This window comes from Talpa occidentalis, unplaced genomic scaffold (assembly GCF_014898055.3).
Source record: "Talpa occidentalis isolate TD23 unplaced genomic scaffold, MPIMG_talOcc4v2.1 talOcc4.17, whole genome shotgun sequence".
Lineage (NCBI taxonomy): Eukaryota > Metazoa > Chordata > Mammalia > Eulipotyphla > Talpidae > Talpa > Talpa occidentalis.
In genome coordinates this window covers 11,967,557-11,987,349 of record NW_023601754.1, presented here as the reverse complement: position 1 = coordinate 11,987,349, position 19,793 = coordinate 11,967,557, and the positions used below count along the sequence as shown (strand labels likewise).

The 19,793-nt window shown below is 44.5% G+C and overlaps 1 protein-coding gene across 3 annotated transcripts in view; it reads left to right on the top strand.

Moving 5' to 3' along the window:
• Nucleotides 1–212: 212 nt before the first annotated feature.
• RFWD3 (ring finger and WD repeat domain 3) overlaps nucleotides 213–19,793 on the top strand; it is a 32,596-nt gene continuing 13,015 nt past the window's right edge. Inside the window, exons 1-9 of one of the 3 annotated variants that reach the window (XM_037516137.2) lie at nucleotides 213–350; nucleotides 1,226–1,414; nucleotides 1,724–1,881; nucleotides 6,018–6,639; nucleotides 8,464–8,666; nucleotides 12,709–12,779; nucleotides 14,290–14,484; nucleotides 14,666–14,757; nucleotides 18,644–18,758. In XM_037516137.2, coding sequence (XP_037372034.1) covers nucleotides 6,020–6,639; nucleotides 8,464–8,666; nucleotides 12,709–12,779; nucleotides 14,290–14,484; nucleotides 14,666–14,757; nucleotides 18,644–18,758 — 1,296 coding nt within the window. In that variant the 5' untranslated portion in view covers nucleotides 213–350; nucleotides 1,226–1,414; nucleotides 1,724–1,881; nucleotides 6,018–6,019. Of the gene's footprint in view, nucleotides 351–1,225; nucleotides 1,415–1,633; nucleotides 1,882–6,017; nucleotides 6,640–8,463; nucleotides 8,667–12,708; nucleotides 12,780–14,289; nucleotides 14,485–14,665; nucleotides 14,758–18,643; nucleotides 18,759–19,793 lie in introns of those variants that run through there. The other 2 variants (XM_037516139.2, XM_037516138.2) reach the window with 2 other exon arrangements.

Sequence of the window (19,793 nt, the reverse complement as noted above, 5' to 3'; positions counted from 1 at the left end):
TCTGATTTTTTTTTGGGGGGGGCAGCATAAGGTATAATTGTCACAGGATAAACTACACACATTTTAAAGTGTGCAACCTGATAAGTTTTGACATGTGTACACCCAAGAAAGCATCACAATCAAGGGTCCTATTGTAACAGGGTGGTCCCCAAGAAAGGAGGAAGTTCCAGGTTCCCTGCCCCACCCAAGGGAGGGTGGAGCTGAGCAGGAAGAGGAGAAGCGGCAGAAGAGACTAAGGAAGGAAGGAAGCAGGATGGAGCCAGGAGACCTGGAGGAGGCGCATGGAGCCTAGAGACATGTGAAGAAACTGCGCTTGTCTTTTGGTCGTGGACGGGGTGACACAGATGTGGGTGAGACCCGTAGGGAGGTGACAATGGCAGCTTTTATCTTGATGTTGATTTTGCTCTTTTCCTTCTGGGCTTGTCTGGTTGTTTCTGACTCTTTTCTGTGGGTCCCCACTGGAAGATGCTTTAGACTTGTGGCAGGCTTTGGGGCCTTGCTCTGGGCCGATCCCATATGGATGGAGTTTTACCCACGAGGGGACGGGTAACTTTGGGTGCTTCATTTAGAAACTAGACTCTTTGCCTTACCTGTATTGTTTCCTAGTTTTTATTAAAGTTCCTTCCCATTGAAGTGTCATATGTTTTGTGTTGATGCGGCGGATGGCAGAACCCATTTAGAACAGGCAGGTTTGCGGGGTTTGGGCTGCCCCTCTCCCTGTCCTATAACACTATCGCCCACCCAAGTTCCTCATGGCCCTTTATAATCAATCCCTGTATCCCCTTTCCTGCTACTGATCTGTTTTCTGTCATTATAGTTTGCATTTTAAGCTTTATATAAACGAAATCATATGGTGCATAAAATGTTTGCCTTCTTTCACTCAGAATAATTATTTGAGATTCATCCAGGTTATTACCTGTATCTATAATTCATTACTTTTTACTCAATGGAATTGTAGAAACTATTCAACTATTCAAATTACAGTAGCTGAAAACTATGCCAATGTGTAGAGGGAACAATTAACATATCCATTCACCTAATGGCGAGCTTTCGAGTTGCTTCTAATTTTTGGATAACAAAGTGCACGTAAGCGCTTCCGCTCTTCCCTTGGGGAGCAGAACAAAGAAGACAGACGTAGATTTGTACCAATTAGAGGAGGCCTCCTAGCGTGGCCCCGCCTAGTCAGTTTACGACAAACCAGCCAATGACGGCGCTTCTGTTTCAGCCAAGGCCGACCTAACGAAGAAGAAGAGATGCTATTGGTTTGCGACTGGGACTGATGACCAATAGGGGCAGGTCGCGCCCGAGATTCGGGCGGGCCGCTTGAGCGGCTCCTGAGGGGTCGGCGTTCCGCGAGGGAGGCGTCCCTCGCTTGCGTGGGCTCTCGAGCGCGGCCGCGCCCTTCCGGCTTCAGGTGAGAGGGGCGCTCGCTTCCCCCCAGAGCTTGGGCCTCAGGCTCCGGAGTAACTTCCTGGATTTGGATTTCGGACGCGGGGCCTAGTGACGCCCCGTGGGGCGGCCGGGCCCGGAACGGGGCGGCCGGGGAGACTTGGCGCCTCCAACGGTCGCGGCCGAGGCGCCCGAACTCCCGCTCTGTCGGCGTCGCGGGGGAGGCGCCCGGGCAGCGGCTGCGGGCGGGACGGCTGGGACGGCGGGAACTTCCGTGACCCCTGGGAGCCCAGTTCGTCGCCTGCGGAGTCGGGACCCCCCTCTTTCTCCACAGGCTGCTGGCACCCGCTCCTGCGCCCCTTCAGGTCTCCACAGAACTTCGCCTCTCAGTCGCTCTGTGACGGGGGAGCTTCTTTTCCCCGCCCCCCCAAGTTCTACTGGCCTCAAAAAGTTGGGCTGAGGGAGCTAGAAAAGCCGCCTCGCGAACCTCAGGTACTAAGTGGCGGGGCGGGGATTTGAACCCGTGGACTCCGCGCCGGGGCGCGCTGATCGCAAGCTGAGCTCCGGCCTTGCGTGCGGTGGCGAGGGAGAGGCTCACCGTTTGCTCTAGCGCCGACTTGGATGGCGCACGTAGAAAATAAAAAGTAGCGTCGTGTGAAAGCCATGGGTGGCCTGCTGCCGTCTGCTCTAGGCACCCCGCCTTATCCCGGGGGTTGCAGGGGTCGAGACGTTTCCCCACATCGATCGGGAAGCTTTGCTCTAGACCAGCGCGGCTCTATGGAACTTTCTTTAAAAAAAAAAAAAATACTAAGGTTTTATTTATTTATGCATCTAAGAATTGAGGTGTAGGGCGGCGAGGTGGGGGGGATTGGTGAGAGGATTCACCAGAGACAGGATGGGGAGCAGAACAGGCGAACCCATTGAAATACACTGCTGAGTGTACTTGGGTCCTTCTGCCTGCTCTGCTCTAAGCTCTGGCTCTGGTGAATTCTCTCACCCTCCTCCGCTTCTGACTGTACCCAGTGCTTGTATAAATAAATAAATAAATCTTTTTTAAAAAAAGAAGAAGAAATACACTGCTGAGGGGAGTAGTAGGTGAGACAGGAGAGGTCTGCTGAGCCATGTGGGGGCTCCCTGGCTGGGGGTTGAACTCAGGCCTTGGCTAGCAGTGCCATAGCTTGATTGCGCTGAGACTTTAACCCCTGCGCCACCAGTGAGGCCCTTCATAGAACTTTCTTCTGCCAGGGTAAAAGTGTTCTGTGTCTCTGCTCTAGCTGTACCTCTTTGTATCGTGTTCTTAGTTGTTGGGGTTCATCGGCTGGTTGGTTTTGGCTTGGATTTTTGGGTGTAGGGTTCGTCATTCTATAGGTGTTTAGCAGCTGCTGGGCAGTTCTTGGTGTGGACCATACAGTTGTGAATTGCACTTGGATTCTTCTCTCTGTCTTCCTGTTTTAAGCAGAACTGGTTGCTCTCTAGGCAAAACTGGCATTTGATGGGAAGAAACTTCATTTTTAAACATTTAACCATCCTGAAAAGTACAGATACGAAGTTTTATTTTTTAAAAGATTTATTTATTCATGGATACAGAACCAGGGTACAGGTCAAATGTGTGGGACATGACAGGATTCACCAGAGACAGAGCGGGGGACCGAACAGGCCGACTGACTGAAGTAGGTCTGCTGTGCCATTTGGGTTTCTCTCCCTGGCCAGCCAGGATTGGACCGTGCTGCAGAGGCTGCGGACAGCTTCACAGCACTGTGCTCAAACGCCACCAGGGAGACCCAGATGAAGTTTTAAAAGACTTGTGCCCTCACCATCCAAATCTAACATAGCGTGGCCTTGACCCTTTGGTATAATTGCTTCTAATTTTTTTCCTTAAAGAAGTTACAAATAGGGCCTCCCCTGATGGCGCAGGCAGTTGAGCACAGTGCTGGGGAGCTGTCCACAGCCTCTGCAGCGCCGGTTCGATTCCGGCAGGCTGGCGAGGGTCCCACATGGCACGGCAGACCTCTCCTGCCTCGCCTGCTGCTCCCTTCAGCAGTGTATTTCGTCAGTCTGCCTGTTCTGTTCCCCTTGCCGTCTCTGGTGAATCCTCTCACCCTCCCACGAATCCGCCCTGTACCCCGGTTCTTGTATAAATAAATCTTTTTAAAAAAAAAAAAAAGTTACAAATATAGGGGCCTCCCTGGTGGTGCAAGGGGCTAAGTCTCAGCACTATGAAGCTATCAGCAGCCACTGCAGCATGAGTTCAACCCCAGGCCAGGGAACTAACCTACATGGCGCAACAGACCTCTCCTGTCTCACCTGCTGCTCCCCTCAGCAGTGTATTTCAGGAGATCCACCTGTTCTGCTCCCCACTTTGTCTCTAGTGAATCTTCTCACCCACCTACCCACCTCTGACTTACACCCCAGCTCTTGTATGCATAAATAAATAAATCTTTTTTTAAAATTACAAATAAAATGAAGGCCTCATGTGTACCCTTGCACACTCCCTCTGAAATAAGTCCAGATCGTAACATGGTTTTACATGTTTTTCAGTTTCATAAAAATGGGATTATAGTGGATTCATCTGCAATTTGCTTCTTTCTAATCAATGTAATTTTTGAGGAAAACTCACTGTTAACAAGTCTCTAACCATCTTGACCAGAGGTTTTGCTTTACTTTGTTCTCCATTTTCTTCTCTCTGGTACTTCAGCTAGTCAGATAGCCTGGCTTGGGTTTTGTTTTGTTTTTTTCTTTTTTCATTGCTTTATGTGACTGTCTTTTTTATTCTACTTGCTGGAGGTATCCTTGGATTTCTCTTCTGGTACTACTTGTACTTTGACTGTCATTTTTAATCTCCAAAAGTTGTTGTTTTCGGGCCTCCCCGGTGGCGCAGCGGTTGAGCCCTGGGTTGCGAAGCTGCCTGCGGCCTCTGCAGTGCCGGTTCGATCCCCACCTGCTCCCCGGCCACCGGAGGAGGGTCCCACATGGCGCGCAGACCTCTCCTGCCGCCCGCTGCTCCCCTCAGCAGTGTACTTTGGTCCTTCTGCCTGCTCTGCTCCCCGCTCTGACTCTGGTGAATTCTCTCACCCTTCCGCGCTTCTGACTGTACCCAGTGCTTGTATAAATAAAAATAAATAAATAAATAAATCTTTTTTTTTTTTTTTTTAAGATTTATATATATATTTATTTATTTATACAAGCACTGGGTACAGTCAGAAGCGCGGGAGGGTGAGAGAATTCACCAGAGCCAGAGCGGGGAGCAGAGCAGGCAGAAGGACCAAAGTACACTACTGAGGGGAGCAGCGGGCGGCAGGAGAGGTCTGCCCGCCATGTGGGACGGTGGGACCCTCCTCCGGTGGCCGGGGAGCAGGTGGGGATCGAACAGGCGCTACGGAGGCCGCGAGCAGCTTTGCAACCCAGCGCTCAACCGCTGCGCCACCGGGAAGGCCCAATAAATAAATCTTTTTAAAAAAAAAGTTGTTGTTTTCTGATTTGTCCTTTCCCCCCTCCCTATATCGTTAGTGTGAAATTTTTTTTTAAAGATTTATTTATTTATGCATACAAGAACTGGGGTACAGGCCAGCCATGCTGGGTGGTGAGAGGATTCACCAGAGACAGTGGGGAGCAGAACAGGCGGATGGACCATAATACACTGCTGAGGGAAGCAGTGGGCGAGACAGGAGTGGTCTGCTGCGCCAGGTGGTTATCTCCCTGGCTGGGGATCGAACTCGTGCTGCAGTGGCTGCAGAGTGTCATAGTGCTGATATTTAACCCTTTGCACCACCAGGGAGGCCCAATGTAGAATATTTTAAAACTGTTTCTTGCCTTGTCTTCTTTCTCCTAAGATTCTTCTGTTTGTCTACTTTTGTCTCTCTCATGTTGGAGGCATCCTTCCAATATACAGCGATGGAGTCTTAAAGCACTTCTTTCCATCTCCACTGTTAGCAGTCTTTCTCAAACCTCTCTGACCGCTAGTTTACACTCCCACAATAGCCTATAAACTGGTTACCTTGCTTGAACTTTTTTTCTTTTAGATTTATATAAGAACTAGGGTGTAGGTCAGAGATGCAGGGGTGGGGATGAGAGAATTTGCCAGAAGCAGAGTGGGGAGCAGAACAAGCAGATCTACTGAGATACACTGCTGAGGGGAGCAACTTGAATTGTTGCTCCCTTATAGTCCATTCCTACACAGAGGAAATTTATTGCTGAGGTCCTTGAGGCCTTCATATGATAGTATCCTGCCTTATCACCCTCATCCCATACTGTCTGCTCTTCCTTACTATGCTTGTTATTCTGGTCTACTTTTTTCTCATGCACCAAACCCACACTCACCAGAGACCTGTGTACTGATGTCCTTCTGAAATGCTCTCTTGGCTCTTCTTGACCACCTTCTTTACACCCTTCATACCTCACCTCAGTTTTTCACTCTGAGTGACACAGTTGTGTCTAAAATGGTGCACCTTGTCTCACTCCCAATACCAAATATCAGCTTATATAGTCAGTATTTCATAATTGTTTATTTTTCCATTGGCTAGAATGTAAACTCAATCTAAAACAAAACTCCTTAAAGGTTAGCTGTATTGGCTATATGACCTGTTTTTTATCTATTTTACTAATACTTTTTACGAATATTGCTTTCCCAGTGATGGCTCACGAAGCAATGGAATGTGATCTTCATATGGAGTTAGAGCAGCCGGCTCCTGCAGAAGCGGTTAGCAGCCAAGGAGAACCACCCCTGCTCCTGCCTGCTCCTGCTGAAGTGGCCAACAGTCAAGGGGGACCACTCCTGTTTCAGCCCTCTCTTGCAGAAGTGCTCAGCAGCCCAGGGGTGGGACCACTCCTAATACAGCCTGCTCCTGCTGAAGTGCTCAGCAGCCCAGGGGTGGGACCACTCCTAATTCAGCCCGCTCCTGCTGAAGTGCTCAGCAGTCAGGGTGGAATGCCTTTTCTCCCACCTTTACCACAAGTGTCCATTAATCTGACAGAGAGAGTAGGGGCCTTGACAGGAGATAATGTTGAGAACATTAATCCAGGAACTTCGGAAGCCCAGGGCCAGGGATCTGGTGTTAACCACACTGTCAGGGTAGCTTCGTTGAATTCAATGAACAGCTTTATCAGTGGACTGCAGAGACTTCATGGCATGCTGGAATTTCTGAGACCTTCATCTGCAGACCATGGTGTCGGGCCAATGAGAGCAAGGAGGAGGAGGGGTTCTGCTTCGCGCAGGGCAAGAGTCTTGGGATCTCAGAGGACAGATGGTGCCAGGTAAATAATGTTTGACTTGTGTGGTTGGGAATTGATAACCTTAGGCTGTGGTCATTGAGTCCTTTGAAGTTTGGCATTGATACTTGACAAATCAGGTAACTTTTCTGAACTCCATTTTTTCATAAGTCACATGAAAATAAAAGTGCTTGTCTTACTTACTTCACAAAATAATTGAAAGGAAAAGTTACCCTGCTGTGCTTTGAAAACTAGGTGGCAGTTTGTTGGTAGTGCTTTCTGTAGAAGCTGGCTTTTCAAATTATTTGTGTCTTGTATGTCAAAAATGTATTAACTTGCAAGTACATTCCACTCACCTAGGATTTATTGGCAGTCCTCTCAGTTGTGTGGTAGACTTTGGAAGACAGGCAGGCTGGATTTAGAGAAACTTTATAAAAAGTAAAATGTGAACTAATTTAGACCTTATCTAAGTGGGAAACAATCTAGTCCTCCTAACCTGAGATTGTGTTGCAGAGTTGAAAATAATTTTGTGTTCTAGTTTAGATGATACTAAAAAACTGAAAATAGGCAATATATTACCTGTTTTACAATTCCCTGTGAAGTAGATTCCCGACCAGTTCACAATTTTTAATTAACCTGGTCTATTTTGTTGTTCTCACTTTCCCTCCCCTTCCTCTGCCCCTTGAGGGATTTTACTCACCTTAATTTTATTTATTTGGAGAACAGAACAGGTGGATTTATTGGGGAGATCTGCTGCGCCTCCCCTTAATTTTAAGAGGTTTTGGGGAGAAGTTCTCTTCTTCTGTAACTGCTTCCTGTTGGTCAGGGTCATAGTCTCAAAGCCCTAGAGGAGTGAAAATATTTTGCTATTTGTTTTAGCTAGAGGTAGAAGTGACCACCATCCTGGGTGGGGTTAGGTTGTAAGCCCAGCATAACCATTATTTTAACGTACATCTGTTGCAAGTAAAAGTTTTCACATTTTGGGGTGAGAGAGATAAGCAGATATTCCAGTTTTGCTCGCAGAACTCAAGGAGAATCTTCATAGAGTAAGCAACCAATGTTGAAGATAAAAACCTTTAATTGGGCCTCCCGGTGGCGCAGTGGTTGAGCGCTGGGTTGCGAGGCTGCCCGCAGCCTCTGCGACACCGGTTCAATCCCTGGATGCTCCCCGGCCACTGGAGGAGGGTCCCGCATGGCACGCAGACCTCTCCTGCCGCCTGCTGCTCCCTTCAGCAGTGTACCTCCGTCCTTCTGCCTGCTCTGCTCCCTGCTCTGGCTCTGGTGAATTCTCTCACCCTCCCGCGCTTCTGACCCTACCCAGTGTTTGTATAAATAAATAAATAAAAAGCTTTTTTAAAAAAAAAAAAAAAAACCTTGAAGTTAAAAGTTAACTGTTTAACCCCAGAATCTTTTTTTTCCCCTCATATATATCCTAAATTTAGAAAAGCAAAAGTCTTTTTTTTTTTTTTTCAAGATTTATTTATGCATACAATAGCTGGGGTGTATGCCAGAGGTGCAGGGGGTGAGAAGATTCACCAGAGACAGCGTAGGGAGTAGAACAGGCAGACTGACTGAAATACACTGCTGAGGGGAGCAGTGGGCGAGACAGGAGAGGTCTGCTGCACCATGTGGGTCACCACTTTGGCCAGGGATCAAACTCATGCTGCAGTGGCTGCGGATGGCTTCATTGCAGACACTTAACCCTTGTACTACCACTAAGGAGGCAAAAGACTTACGATTTGTCTTCATTTAGATTTCTGCAGAGGGTTATTAGGAGTAAGTTCTTAGCCTCCCCTACTCTCTGTGGGCTATTCTTGTGGTGATGGTCCATTGTACTATATAATTCTGTTGCCTTTTTTGCATACATAGGTCAAGAGCACCACTGGATGCTTATTTTCAAGTGAGCAGGACCCAGCCTCGTTTGCCAACCATTTCTTATGATTCAGAGACTAGGGATCCTATGTTTGTAGACTTGCCTGAGTCAAGTGGTTCTGATTCTGACAGTGACAACTCCACAGAGTTTGAAGAGGGTATTGTCCAAGCAGAGGAACCTAGAGCTGTCACTTCAGAAGGTGAGTATTTTACTAAGTTTGGATTTGCAAGGCTAACATCCTTGTGAAACCTTATCTTAAACTCCAGAAGGCTAGAAACTGTGTGCTCAACCTCCTGCACCACCAGGGATGCCCCCATCTCACTCTTTTAATGATATCTTTTTTTTTTTAATGATATCTTTTGATGAACATAAGTTCTAAATTAAAATTCATCTGTTTTGGGCCTCTCTGGTGGCACAGGGGGTTAAGTGTCAGCACTGTGAGGCTGTCTGCAGCCATGTAGCACGAGTTCTGACCCACATGGCGCAGCAGGCCCCTTAGTACTTTCTTCTGTCTCCCCACCCCCACCCCCATTGTCAAAGATTCCACAGGACAAATGATCAGATTTCTCTAACAAATCAATGACAAAACATGAATTTTTTTTTTTTCACAATTTATTTATTTATACATACAAGAGCTAGGGCACAGGCCAGAGACACGGGAGAGGGGTGAGAGGATTCACCAGAGACAGAGTGAGGAGCAGAACAGGTGGATTGACTGAAATACCCTGTTAAGGGGGTAAACAGGAGAGGTCTGCTGCTCCATGTGGGTCAGCCCTCTGGCCGGGGATCGAACTCGTGCTGCATGGCTGCAGACAGCCTCACAGGGCTGATACTTAACCACCTGTGCTACCAGGGAGGCCCAAAACAGATGAATTTTAATTTAGAACTTATGCTCATCAAAAGATATCATTAAAAGAGTGAGATGGGGGCCTTCCTGGGTGACGCAGGCGGTTGAGCACAGCGCTGTGAAGCTGTCCGCAGCCTCTGCAGTGCAGGTTCGATCCTGGCCAGCCGGGAAGATACCCACATGGCGTGGCAGACTGTCTCGCCCGCTGCTCCCCTCAGCAGTGTATTTCAGTCAATCTGCCTGTTCTGTTCCCCGTTCTGTCTCTGGTGAATCCTCTCACCCTTCCGCACATCTGGCCTGTACCCCAGCTCTTGTATAAATAAATACAATCTTTAAAAAAAAAAAAGTGTGAGATGGTAATCCATCGTTGAGGGAAGACATTTATAATACATTTTAAATATACATATATTTAAGATTTATAACTCCTGCAACCTGATAGAAAAAGTCATAAGATTGAAAATGAACTTCCAAAAGAGGGTAGCCAACTGACAATACTTAAAAAGATTTCATTAGTCACAAGGGATAATACAAATTAAAACCATAGTGTGGTAACCAATGAACAGCCATCCTGACAGCTAGAATTGAAGTATTGAAAAGAATATAAAACAGCCAGACCTCTTGTACACTGATGGTCAAAGTATAAATTGGTCCAAGCACTTTTGCAGTATCTATACAAACTCACTTTATGTGTGATTTAGGTGTATAACTAAGAAATGAATGTATATTTTTCAACATGTGTGAGAATGTAATGGCCTATTTGTAATAACAAAAACATCCCCAATCTATGTAAATACCCATCAACAGTAGAATGAGAAAGTAATTGTTTTATATTTATGTATAATTATACAAAGCAGGGAAAATGAATGAACTGCCCCACAAATAAGTATGGATGACTCTGGGGTACCATTTATATGCAAAAGCAGGCAAATTCAATTTACAATGTTAGAATTTAATATAAATTCTAACCTGGTTACCTTTGGTGGGAACAAGGTCACCTCCCTGCCCACCCAAGATATAAGGAGGATATAAGATGATTATAAAGGGTATTCTTGTTGACATTTTGGTTTATAGATGTGTTTATAAAAATTCACTGAACACTTCTGTATGTATATTACACTTCAGTAGAAGTTGCTTTTTGTTGTTTTTAAGAGCCAATTTGAAGGTTTCCCACTGTCTGTGATGGAACAGTTTGAATCTCAAGAAATGACTAAAAATTAAAAATCATGTGAGAGCTTGATGAAGAACCTGATAATCTGGGGGTTGTCCTCACAACACCTGAACCCATTGTGATCCTCCTGGTGTGTTACAGTTAGAAACACTAAGAAGTATTCTCTTTCTTCCCAAAAGAGAACTGAATCTACTGAAGCCGCTAGATCTAACTACCAGTTTATAGGAAATATGTGATAGAGCAGTGAGTAAACAATAGCATAGGAAAGCAATTTACAAATCTAGGGTATGGGATTTATCTTAACACAAATGACCATAATCCCCTAACACATCAGGACATTAGTGACAAAGAAGAGATAAAAATGATTGATTGAGAATTGTTAGAAAATGAAAAAAGACTTAAGAGACATAATCAGGGCCTTCCTGGTGGCATGGAAGTTAAAAACAGTGCTATCAAACTGTCGCCAGCCACTGCAGCACAAGTTTGATCCCCAGCTGGCCAGGGAGCTATCCACATGGCGCAGCAGACCTCTCTCCTGACTCACCCACTGCTCCCCTCAGCAGTGTGTTTCAGTCAGTCTGCCTGTTCTGTTTCCACTCTGTCTCTGGTGAGTCCTCTCACCCCCCACAACTCTGGCTTACACCCCAGTTCTTGTATGCATAAATAACTAAATCTTTAAAAAAAATAAAAGACATAGATTCATAGTGGAGACCTTGTCTGAAACCTGGTTAGAATAAATCTATTCTTTTTTTTTTTTTTTTTTTTTTTTAAAGATTTATTTTTATTTATTTATACATGCACTGGGTACAGTCAGAAGCGCGGGAGGGTGAGAGAACTCACCAGAGCCAGAGCGGGGAGCAGAGCAGGCAGAAGGACCAAAGTACACTGCTGAGGGGAGCAGCGGGCGGCAGGAGAGGTCTGCACGCCATGTGGGACCCTCCTCCAGTGGCCGGGGAGCAGCCGGGGATCGAACCGATGCTGTAGAGGCTGCGGGCAGCTTCGCAACCCAGCGCTCAACCGCTGCGCCACCGGGGAGGCCCAGAATAAATCTATTCTTAAAGAATTTAAAATAATAGATTTTGAATAATGTGAACTGGGTGTCTAGTATTAGCTAGTTTTTGTTGTTTTTTTTTTAAAGATTTATTTATTTATGCATACAAGAGCTGGGGTACAGGCCAGAGATGTGGGGGGTGATTCACCAGAGACAGAGTGGGGAACAGAATAGGTGGACTAAGTGAAATATACTGCTGAGGGGAGCAGCGGGCGAGACAAGAAAGGGCTGCTGCACCATGTGGGTTGCTCCTTGGCCAGCCGGGGATGGAACTCGTGCTGCAGAGGCTTCAGATTGTTTAATAGTGCAGTGCTTAACCCCTTGCACCACCAGGGAGACCCTGATATTAGCTAGTTTTATTTATTTTATTTTTTTTTTAACTTTTTTTTTTTTTTTTTACTTTTTTTTTTTTTTAAGATTTATTTTTATTTATACAAGCACTGGGTACAGTCAGAAGCGCGGGAGGGTGAGAGAATTCGCCAGAGCCAGAGCGGAGAAGAGAACAGGCAGAGCGACTAAGTACATTGCTGAGGGGAACAGCGGGCGGCAGGAGAGGTCTGCGCGCCATGTGGATCCCTACTCCAGTGGCCGGGGAGCAGCCAGGGATCGAACCTGTGCTGCAGAGGCCACGAGCAGCTTTGCAACCCAGTGCTCAACTGCTGCGCCACCGGGGAGGCCCTATATTAGCTAGTTTTAAAAGAAGTATTATTAGGTACAGTAATGATACAGATTCTATATTTTTTTCATTTTTTTTAATTATTGAGCTAACTGGCTTATAGCAATACATGTGATTCTTGATTATATCTTTCAAGTTTGTTAGTGTTATGAAAGTTTTTACACATGACAAGCTATTTTAAGGTTTGTTATTAAGTATTCCAAAAGAAAATAATGGGAATAGGGGCTTAGGTGGAACAAAATTGGCAAAATATTATTTTTTTTAATTAGGTGATGGCTACTTGTGGGTTAATTTGTTTACTTTCATTTATGTATGTTTGAAAATATCCAAAATATGTTAATAAAATGTTTGCTGATGCTTCTTGGGGAAATTGTCATAGCAACACTACCAGTTAGAAATGGAAAGTTGTATGAATCAATGCTCTCTGCTGCTAGCCTCTCATAGGTGACTTATGTGTTCTTTTGTTTATTACCTATCATTTCTGGAAACAACTTGGCAGAGCAAGTAGGAAGTATCTCAACAGAGCAAGAAACTGCATGTGGCAGTGCAGGAGAGACTGTCCCCCAACAGGTAATTCCTGAATATCCTTTTCAGTGTGAAAGACTTGGATTGTCATTTTAGCTGCAGTCACAAGGGAAATTTTGTAGGATTTGTAGGCAGGAGGTTCAGATGTGATGCTCTCCAAGTTACTCTTTTGTGTGACTGTTGCCACTTAGGTTTAAAAATGGTGGGAAGAGGTGGAAGGATAACTTGCCCTGCCTATTTGTAAGATTATGTATTAGCTAAAATAATAGATATTAGATATGAGTGTACTTTATGAACTGTTAGGCCAAGTATGATTGCTGTGTGAAAAACAATTTTCATTTTCAAAAATGACATCTACTCATCGTTGCCCTGAGAAATGAGTTATTTATATCAACTGTGGACTCTACCAATCCTAAAACGTCATTGATCTACTTTTTGCTTCTGTATGGCTTCCATGTTTTCCCTTTTTAAAAAAAAATATTTATTTATACAAGAACTGGGGTATAGGCCAGAGGTGTGGGACGGTGAGAGGATTCACCAGAGACAGAGCAGGGCGCATAACAGGCAGATGGACTGAAAACACTGCTGAGGGGAGCAGCGAGACAGGAGAGGTCTGCTTCACCATGTGGGTAGCTCCCTGGCCGCCAGGAATCGAACCTGCGCTGCAGAGGCTGCAGACAGCTTTACTGCACTGCGCTCAACCTGCTGTGCCACTGGGGAGGCTCCCCCCCTTTTTTTAAAGATTTATTTATTGATACAACCACTGGGTACAGTCAGAAGTGCAGAAGGGTGAGAGAATTCACCAGAGCAGGGAGCAGAACAGGCAGAAGAACCGAAGTACACTGCTGAAGGGAGCAGCGGGTGGCAGGAGAGGTCTGCGCACCATGTGGGACCCTTCTCCGGTGGCCAGGGAGCAGCCAGGGATCGAACCTGCGCCGTAGAGGCTGCGGGCAGCCTCGCAACCCAGCGCTCAACCGCTGTGCCACCGGGGAGGGCCCCCCCCCTTTTTTTTTTAATTTATTTTTGCAAAGAAAAACCGCAATGTAGGCCAGAGATACTGTATAGTTGTAGGAGTGAAAGGATTTACCAGAGAGAGAGTGGGGAGCAGAACAGGCATATTTACTAAAATACACTGATATGGGAAGTATTGGGCGAGACAGGAGTGGTCTGTTGTGCTATATGTGGGTTAGTTCCCTGGCCAGGGATCAAATTCAGGCTGTACCGGTAATAGCACTGAGACAACTCCTAGCCCACTATTCCCTGGGCTTGTTTTTTTTATATTTTGTGCCTTTTCTTCATTTGAATGAAGAAAAATATACCCAAGAATTTCATAAGATCAAAAAGTAGTATTTTCATGACTTCTACTTTATTTTACCAGATTACATTCTAGAAAAAAATAACAAGTGGTTAATAGATGTTACCATTTTTCTATAGTGTTTTCAATTCAGTTTTGGATCATTTTTGTGCAGTTTGGTGAATTTGGTGGAGTTGTACATCCTCTTCAAGATTGATTTTGCATTTTTTCTCATTTGAATGTATTCTGTTTTCCATTTAGCAGTCGCCCCAGATGTCTAATCCTCTTCTGACTTCTGCTTCTATGGATGAGGATGAAGGGGACACTTGCACAATATGTCTAGAACAATGGACCAATGCTGGGGACCACCGGCTTTCAGCACTACGTTGTGGACACCTCTTTGGGTATAGGTGCATTTCTAAATGGCTCAAAGGACAGGCACGAAAATGCCCTCAGGTAAGTACTGTGTGTTTTGCACAGTTGGCATATTAAGTCAGGAAAATTCCCAGAACTATACTAATTATGTCTTTTTTTTTTTTTTTTTAATAAATTTTATTTTTATATTCCCCATACAATTGCAACCCCCTTATTTTGACCCCAATCCCTCCTACTAATTATGTCTTATTGAACTCTTTAGTGCAACAAGAAAGCAAAGCACAATGACATCGTTGTCCTTTATGCCCGAACCCTGAGAGCGTTGGACACTAGTGAGCATGAGCGCATGAAAAGGTAGGTGGGGTAGGCAGCAAGAGTGCCTCGCTGGAACGTTCCCTTTTGTTTCCTTCTATGCACATCTGTAAAAGGTGGTGTGAGTCATTCTTAGTGTGGTTCTGAGACTTGGGTTTTATGTGGGGCTTATTGGCGATCTCTCTCACATTCTGATTTGTTGTATATGTCTGATCATCTTCTGATGGTGGTCAGTTTGGTTTGCTCTCCTTGTACCCTTAAAAATGAGGATCTGGAATATAAATAATTGTGACTTCTGCTGATTCAATGAATGTAGGCCCCCCAGACTTTTGCTGAAATACTTAAGAATAAAATGTAGTCCCAGACTTCTCAGCCATAGAAGGAAAAGCCTATGTGAAAATAGTCAGTGCATACGATAGCAGGGCCTAGAAGTGGAGGAAAACAGGTTCCTGATACTCGCGTCAGACTCCAGTGGATTTTTGTTACACATGTCAATACATTGATTTTCAATTTTGGTTTCAATTTTAGTTAAGTGTATTCTATCCCTGTTATCTAAGGAATGCTAACCTGTGTAGCACCATCTGAAATATCCATCCCTGGAAGACATATATAGATCACAAAAATCTTCCATGAAAGAGGAGTGAAACACACTATACTAAGACAACTTGTTACTGTGTGCTCAGTAACACAGTGCGCCACACTGTGAAGCTGACCACAGCCTCAGAATCGCACATGGTGAGGCAGACCTCCGGTCTCACCTGCTGCTCCCCTCAGCAGTATATTTCGTCAGTCTGCCTGTTCTGTTCCCTGCTCTGTCTCTGATGAATCCTCTCACCCTCCTGCACATCTGACCTGTACCCCGGTTCTTGTATAGAAATAAATAAATCTTTTTTTAAATAATAAAAAAATAAACATTTATTAAAAGATAATAATTACATTGTATATATGTGCCACATCTTCTTTATCCTGTGACTTACTTTTTTGCTTAATATTTCTAGGCAATCCTAGTTGACACATACAGCACTAGCTTATTTATTTCAATTTCTCTATAATATTCTAGTCCTCTAACTTGAGCTATTTTGTCTTGTATGTATGTATGTACATATCTATTCTATATTTTGTATTGGTGAACGGTTAAGGTGGTTTCCAGTTTTTTTGTTTGTTTGTTTTTAATATAAAGCACTCTGCACAGAGCTAGGTGAGAATTTCTTCAGGTATAGAAATAGAATTACTTTATTGGAGGGTATATGTAATTTCAGGTTTACTAAATGCAGTCAAATTGTTCTTCCAAGAGGCTTTTCCAATTAATAGTCCCACCAATATCAGTGGAAGAGATTTCTTTTTCCATGCTTTTGCCCACTTTATATTACCAGACTAATCGGGGTGAAGTAGTATTTATCTGAAATTTAGTTTTATGTGTAATTATTTAAAAGTATGTTCTTTCTGTATAAATTTCCACTGCTACCTGTATCCTAAATGAAGTTTCTACAGATGAATGGGCTGTTTTGTTCCAATATCTATTTACTAATTCTTGTTCTATTCTGAGTTCTAATTTATTGTAGCTTTAAAATACATACTCCTACATTATTCTTCAAAATTGGCTTTGCTGTTTTTGGCACTGTGCTCTTTCATATTAATTTTAAAATTACTTTGCTAAGTTCCAGGAAAAACTCTTTCAGATCTTGATAGAGATTGCATTAAATTTATTAATAGGGGCCTCCCCGGTGGCGCAGCGGTTGAGCGCTGGGTTGCTAGGCTGCCCACGGCCTCTGCGGCGCTAGTTCGATCCCCGGCTGCTCCCCGGCCACCGGAGGAGGGTCCCACATGGCACGCAGACCTCTCCTGCTGCCCGCTGCTCCTCTCAGCAGTGTACTTCGGTCCTTCTGCCTGCTCTGCTCCCTGCTCTGGCTCTGGTGAATTCTCTCACCCTCCTGCGCTTCTGACTGTGCCCAGTGCATGTATAAACAAAACAAACAAACAAATAAATAAATAAAACATGCCTCTATTAAAAAAAAAAAATGCTTCCCAAAAAAAAAATAAATAAATAGATTTATTATTAGATTTATTATTAAATTCATTTAATTTATTATTAGCACTTGAGAAATGCTAATCTGTCCAACCATGAACGTTCTGTAATCTCCTTCCACTTACTTTTATATTGTGTCATTTACAGTGTATTTTGCTTAATAAAGTCTTATATGCTCTTTAACTTTCTTAGGTTGCTGTTTTAAGGTTTGTTCCTGTGAGTGAATTTTTTTCTGTTACATTTACTAATCAGTTATCTGGTATATATGGGGTGCTAGTGACTTAGTTTTCTTAGTCTTCATTCCAGCAGTCTTGCTGAACTCTTTAACAGTTTGTGGATTCTCTGAAGAACCCACTATAGTTTTGGTTTCCATGATAATAAAGCCAATTCCATCCCTTCCTTTCCAATTTTCACCTTTTTCTGTCCTATCTCATTAGAGTAGCAATCTATCTTTGAATTTCATATTTTGAAACTGTCTTTAAGTACATACAGATTTGTGAGTTTTATTCTCTTTTTTTTTTAATTTTTTTAAAGATTTATTTATTTGTGCAAGAACTGGGGTACAGGCCAGAGGTGTGGGGGTGAGAGGATTCACCAGAGACAGAGAGAGGAACAGAACAGGCAGATCGACTGAAATACACTGCTGAGGGAAGCAGCGGGCAAGACAGGAGAGGTCTCCTGCACCATGTGGGTCAGCTCCCTGTCTGGCCAGGGATCGAGCTCATGCTGCAGAGGCTGCGGATTGCTTCATAGTGTGGTGCTTAACCCCTTGCGCCATCAGGGAGGCCCGTGAGTTTTATTCTTGATGAGCATGTGCCTTCTTTTTTCAATTTTTTTTTTAAGATTTATTTATTCAAGCACTGGGGCGAGGGAGAGCGAGAGAATTCACCGGAGACAGAGCAGGGAGCAGAACAGGCAGAAGGACTGAAACACTGCTGAGGGGAGCAGCGGACAAGGCAGGAGAGGTCTGCCTCGCCATGTGGGAATCTCCCTGGCCGGCCAGGAATCGAACCGGCGCTGTAGAGTCTGCGGACAGCTCCACAGCACTGTGCTCAACCCGCTGAGCCACCAGGGAGGCCCCGAGCGTGTGCTTTCCTTATGCATTGTTTCTCTTTATTGCCTATTCATATTTTTTAATTTTAATTGGTATTTGTTAGCCATTGCTTGAATGTATGCTGTCTGTTAATAACTTCAGCTTTGGGCGGGGTGTATTATTTGACTATCTGGTGAACAACCAATATTGTTTTCTTTGTTTTTGTGGTTGGGGGGGTGGTTTGGTGTTTTTTGTTGTTTTTTAATGATTTGGCCCTAGCTTAAGTAGTACGCTTGGCTCTGTTTTTTTTTTTTTAAGATTTATTTTTATTTATTTATTTTTACAAACACTGGGTACAGTCAGAAGCGCGGGAGGGTGAGAGAATTCGCCAGAGTGGGGAGCAGAGCAGGCAGAAGGACCGAAGTACACTGCTGAGGGGAGCAGCGGGCGGCAGGAGAGGTCTGCGCGCCATGTGGGTCCCTCCTCTGGTGGACAGGGAGCAGCCGGGGATCAAACCGGTGTTGCAGAGGCTGCGGGCTGCTTCGCAACCCAGCGCTCAACCACTGCGCCACCGGGGAGGCCCTTGGCTCCGTTTCTTCATTATACATTTTTAGTCCCTATCCCCTAGTAGGAGCCAGACTTCTGGTCATTAGGGCCTACTTTAACCCTGAAGCCCAGTAGGCTCAAGAATTCAGTCTTACATGTAACTTCCTTAGTGATTTTACACTTTTTTTCTTGTTATACTTTATCCTTTTATGACACATGTTCATAGTAAAATGTGTGTATCATAACATAAACTTACTATGCGGTCTTGATGTGGGAAGTCTTCTATAACCTTCCTAAGCTCCACTTGCTGACTTTCCTCCTAGTTCATTACTGAAGGAGCAGATGCTAAGAAAGAAAGCCGAATTAGAATCAGCACAGTGCCGGCTCCAACTTCAAGTCCTCACTGATGAATGCACTAAGCTTCAAAGTCGTGTCCAGGTAAGTTTATCCTTTCTATTCCAGACAACTTTTGGAATAGAAATTGGAAAGGATTCCAAGTATTACTTAGGTTCATCTCAGATACGAATAGGATTTACCAAGTTTCCCAGGAATTAAACATGACCACCTGTTTATTTCTGATTAGGGCATTTTCCCAAAACTTACGCAGTTTATGATATTATACAGTAGTATGAACTTTTTTTTTTTTTAAGATTTTATTTATTTATACAAGCACTGGGTACAGTCAGAAGCACGGGAGGGTCAGAGGATTCACCAGAGTCAGAGCGGGGAGCAGAGCAGGCAGAAGGACAAAGTACACTGCTGAGGGGAGCAGCGGGCGCGGCAGGAGAGGTGTGTTGAGCCATGTGGGACCCTCGTCAGCAGCTGGGATCGAACCGGCGCTGCAGAGGCTGTGGGCAGCTTCGCAGCCCAGCGCTCAACCACTGTACCACCGGGAAGGCCCTAGTATGAACTTATTAAAAATTAAACACCTGATAATTCAAAAGTCTAAGTCATTTCAGCTCTCTGTATCAATAAAGTGAAGGTTTAAAAAATAAATAAGGTCTTCCCTGGCAGTGCAAAGGATTAAGACACAGCACTCTGAAGCTATCTGCAGCCACTGCAGCACGAGTTTGATGCTCAGCCAGGGAGCTAACCCACATGGCACAGCAGACCTCTCCTGTCTCACCTGCTGCTCCCCTCAGCAGTGTACTTCAGTCAATCTGCCTGTTCTGTTCCCCACTCTCTCTCTGAATTGTCTCACTGCCCACACCTCTGGCCTATACCCCAGTTCTTGTATGCATAAATAAATAAATCTTTAAAAAAATAAAAATAAAAAATAAAGTGAAGGTTTTAAACAAAACTACCATTAAAGACTCTCACCCCTAATATTTCATGATTCTGTTTTCTTTAAGTTGCTAATTGAAATACTGTGAAAACTGCAGCAGTTCTCTAGGATTCATGTTACATTTTCGTCTAATGTGCAAGAAATTTTGCCTTAAGGAGTTTTGCTAAGGGAAATAGCAAACGAAAAAG